The sequence below is a fragment of the Henckelia pumila genome, chromosome 4 (assembly GCF_033568475.1).
Source record: "Henckelia pumila isolate YLH828 chromosome 4, ASM3356847v2, whole genome shotgun sequence".
In the NCBI taxonomy this organism is placed as follows: Eukaryota; Viridiplantae; Streptophyta; class Magnoliopsida; order Lamiales; family Gesneriaceae; genus Henckelia; species Henckelia pumila.
The window spans coordinates 31969569-31973953 of record NC_133123.1 but is presented as its reverse complement, the minus strand read 5'-3'; the positions used below and the strand labels follow the sequence as shown (position 1 = coordinate 31973953).

The 4385-nt window shown below is 36.4% G+C and overlaps 1 protein-coding gene across 1 annotated transcript; it reads right to left on the bottom strand.

Annotated features, from left to right (window-relative positions):
- Nucleotides 1-374: 374 nt before the first annotated feature.
- On the bottom strand, nucleotides 375-4237 carry LOC140863661 (adenylyl-sulfate kinase 3). Its single transcript, XM_073267251.1, has 8 exons — nucleotides 4154-4237; nucleotides 3512-3800; nucleotides 3244-3384; nucleotides 2310-2459; nucleotides 2114-2232; nucleotides 1907-1991; nucleotides 1170-1216; nucleotides 375-892 (listed from the first exon to the last, which is right to left on the bottom strand). Exons 2-8 carry the CDS (start codon nucleotides 3789-3791, stop codon nucleotides 794-796), a joined length of 921 nt encoding a protein of 306 aa, XP_073123352.1. The 5' UTR covers nucleotides 3792-3800; nucleotides 4154-4237; the 3' UTR covers nucleotides 375-793.
- Nucleotides 4238-4385: the final 148 nt, after the last annotated feature.

Here is a 4385-nt window from a genome sequence, read left to right as displayed (position 1 = left end):
GTGTAACCACGTAACACTTTTCATGGATTAATATATCAAGCAAGGTCGAAAATCGTTTTGAGCCACGATAATGCCTTAAGTAATAAGATAGAAATCCATACGAATCTAACAATTTTTCTTGACTTAGGTGCTTACTAGAAGGCATGCAAACGTAGACCTCTGCATTCTAGTGGTTTGAGGAATTCACTAGAGTCGTCGAAACAGATCATAATTATAAGTTGTCAATATTACATTTGATCATTGGAGAGGAACCGTTATATCAAAAGCTATGGTAAGAAATATCCATGCATCCCATTAGCACAAAGGAAAGTTCAATCACTTTGTTCAGAATCTAATTCGACACATTGAATGGTCGGAAAATAATTATACTACAATACAAGAAATACATATCTTTATTCACGACAGTAAACAACATTACATAATCAAATATACAACAAACATGCTTTACTTTGCTTGCTGAATTACTATCAACCTAAGGACTGATTGATCAAGATAGATACTCGATTCAATCGAGTACAATTCATAAGTACACAAGATTTTTTTTTTAAAAAAATTACAAACTAGTTATTAATCAATAAGCAGTACAAATTATTCACCAATTAAACAGTACTGATGCACCTTCTCGAATGTTGGAAATTATTTGCTTTGCAGTTGATTGATCAATCAACTGCGTGCTCTTGGTGTCAATGACCAAATTTAAATAAGATGAATTTGTTGATGGAACAAATACCACACACAAAATATGCACAAGTAGACGGGGGATACACTCATCACGCATGAGAGCTTGAGGCGATTAGGCCTCGAGGTAACCTTTTCTTTCCAAGAATGAAACAATTACTTCAGCCAAAACAGTTGGAGAATCACACATCACTTCGCTTTGCTGCAGCACTATCTGGAAGCAAAAGAGACAACTTCGGGACACCGTGTTCTAAAATTTTATTGATATAAGGCATCATATTGTAAAATCGAGGATCATGTTTCATAACAAAATAAACTTGTTGCAAAAAGCTAACTGAACATAATTAATCATGATAACACTGAATCAACACAGTATTAATGTTGTAACATTGAAGCTTCAAGATCACAAGACATATCATGTTACATGGCCATCTGTGAATAAGCATTAGCATTTAAACATCATTTGTTATTGAATCTAGAAAATTACATACCTCAGCATTCAAAGGTGGCTCATATGGATCATCAACACCAGTGAAACCTGTAAAAGAGTAAGTTGATTTCGCGGAAAATACAAAAGAAATGGAGTGGCTTCAATAAATCACGCAAAACGGACAGATTTGGTTTCTTCCTCTTTAACTATAGAAGACGTTAATTTCAAGGCCCTTACAAATAACATCATGAATTATTTCGTTGAAGGATAGTTGAAGCCAGTGCAGATAGCCTATTCTGAAGGCGCACTCACGGGAAGAGATTAAACAAAAAATCATATGATAATATGTAAACAGATTGGAGAAGAGTGGAAAGAAAAAGATATATTTAGCTGCCTCAAGTATGAGATTAGACATAATTCAGCTAACTCAAGTGTCAGAATTAAAAGGTAAAATAACTTTCTGATCGTGTGATTCTTGTATGACTCGTGAGAGGAATCTTTATTAATATACTCAGTCATGCACTACTCCCAACCATTTCCCATGACAGTCCAGAATACTTCTTTTTGTTACCAATCATGTTTGACAGTTAATATTCCGTGATTGTATATCATGAATCAATGAACTACCGTAGCGAAGAAGTAGATAAGAGCGAAGAAGCTAGAGAAGCAATTGGCTGGGGGACAGCTATGCGAGGACTTTAATTCTCTAGGACATAATGACAGTGCATTGAACTTAAGTAGATAAGAGAAACCATAACCATGTTTTAGAATCACAACCTTCAGCTATACAACACATACCTTTGATTTTTCCAGCTCTTGCAAGTTTGTACAATCCCTTCGGATCCCTAGTCTCACACACTTGTACAGGGACATCCATATATACCTGCATAACATCGAACTTAAATTCAGTAATTCAAGCTATCATTTTCACCACTTTGCTTGCCTACTTGTAGAAACCGCAGGCAAATCAAATCAGCGAAACAAATTTCGAAAGACAATACCAACCTCAATAAAATCTCCTTCAGAAAGTAAAGCTCGACAGGCATCCCGGTCCTTTCTGAAGGGAGATATTAAACTTGCAATGCTAATGAATCCAGCATCCACAAAGAGCTTTGATACCTCTCCTAATGAAGTAAACAATCAGCACTTCCAATCGAAAGAAACAAAAAGTGGTTTGAAAAGAATAACCATAGGAACCAACCGATCCTTCTAATATTCTCAGCTCGGTCTTCAGCTTTAAAACTAAGATCACGGTTCAGACCATGCCTGCAGTTATCCCCGTCAAGGATATAGGAGAGCTTTCCTCTACTGTGTAAGGAACGGCTTAGAGCGCATGCCAGAGTACTCTTTCCTGAAGTAAGAGATCGACAAAAAATAAAATAAAATACCACCACCTACTTCCTGCTGCCAAAACCACCAGCACATAAAGGCCAAGCATATAAAAAACATGTGAGATGTTACCAGTAATGATGAAACATATTTAAATCTAGAACATAAAAGAAAGACAAGAAATAAATTCTAAGGCGAGAAGAAGAAGAGTTTAAACACAAAAACTAGAACATCATTTGCTGAGCAAAAAAAAAACAAGAAAATAACCACGTTGGACCACAAGCATGTACCATGGGATGAATTTTTCTGGAGACTGGAATTCTAAAGAAATGAAGTCACTGCCCGAAAATTTTGGTATGACATTTGTTGAGCGAAAAAAAACAAGAAAATAACCAAGTTGGACCACAAGCATGTACCAAGGGATGAATTTTTCTGGAGACTGGAATTCTAAAGAAATGAAGTCACTGCCCGAAAATTTTGGTATGACAAAATTAAATTATTACACAGCACTCAAGAATTTCGCAGAAAGTCAACAATAGCTAAATCCCTGTTGGAGTTAAGTCAAAGAAATGCTCCAAGAAACCTTCTTTCATCATCTCCATGTCAACAACTTCTAAACACACTCAAGAATAACATGGAACTATTTTTAATCATTCTCCCAACAAGTAAAAACATAGAAACAATCTCTTGATCACATGAAAATGTGCGGCCACACAAATCATGGAGCGATCAAGAACATGATAAGCTTCCAAAAAAACCAATGTCGGGGGATGCTAAAGTGCCAAAAATCCCATTGCTACACAAACCTGAACCACTTAATCCAGTGATCCAAATGACACAGCCTTTCTGATTAAGCAAGTGATGCCTATCAATCTTGCTAACAGCGCAATTGTGCCACACAATATTTGATGAATTTCCATTTGTGGACATCGGAAGCGTACTTTTATCTGTTTATACAATTATCAAGCGTATTAATTAGGCAAAAAATATTCCAAACATATCAAACAATAATTGTCACGACCCAGATGATCCTACACTCAAAAGAGGAATAAAACGGTAAAGATAACGAAATACCTGCAAAACCGCTGCAGTCCTTGGTGCGAACATCGCCGGCTGAATCGCGTTCGACTCCCTTCGCCTGGGCATTGGCATACGTCGTCGTCTTGGAAGCTTCCATCGCCTTAATTGGCCCTGAAAATCTTGATCTTCCAGCTGCTCCATGAATCCCCAATTTCTTACCTTTACTGTTGCACACCGCCACCTTCACAGGCGTCCACCTGGCGTATAATGCCTCGGGAGAGTTCAAATCCCCCGTTTTGCCCAAATCCATCTTTTGACAATTCACCGCCGTCATTTTTTCCCTCTTGGCATAAACAATAAACAAAAGATATATACAGAAAGCACCACTAATTTATATTTGGCAATGCAGTTGAATGTAACACGTGAAAGAACACTTGCATTAAATCAAAAATGGCGTCAGCGAAATTCAAAACGCAAGAACATGTAGAAATTCAAATAATTAGATAGAGTATCTCAGGAAAATTGGATTTTTTTTTGTAATCGACGAGAGAGAGAGAGAAAAAAAAAATTTGCTGCATTTATGGTGAAATTGACATTGGTGCGAGACAAATAAGAATCCCACCATTGGCCAGAGAGATTGAGAGGGAATCAGCAAAAGAATGATTTATATACAACTTCAACCATACAAATTCATACCACAAATATAGAAATTCACATTTCTCTGATGAAAAAAAATATGTAGTAGGTTCGTTAATTACGGAACATAATTATGGAGTGTTTGGAATTCAAGTTTTAAAAATCAGGTTTGTGTGAGAATATTTAATGCTAATTATAAGGGCACTATCCCATGATACCCATGATAGATAATACATACGATTTTCATATTTATATAGTAGACCTCACATGTATTGATAAATGTCAACCGTTA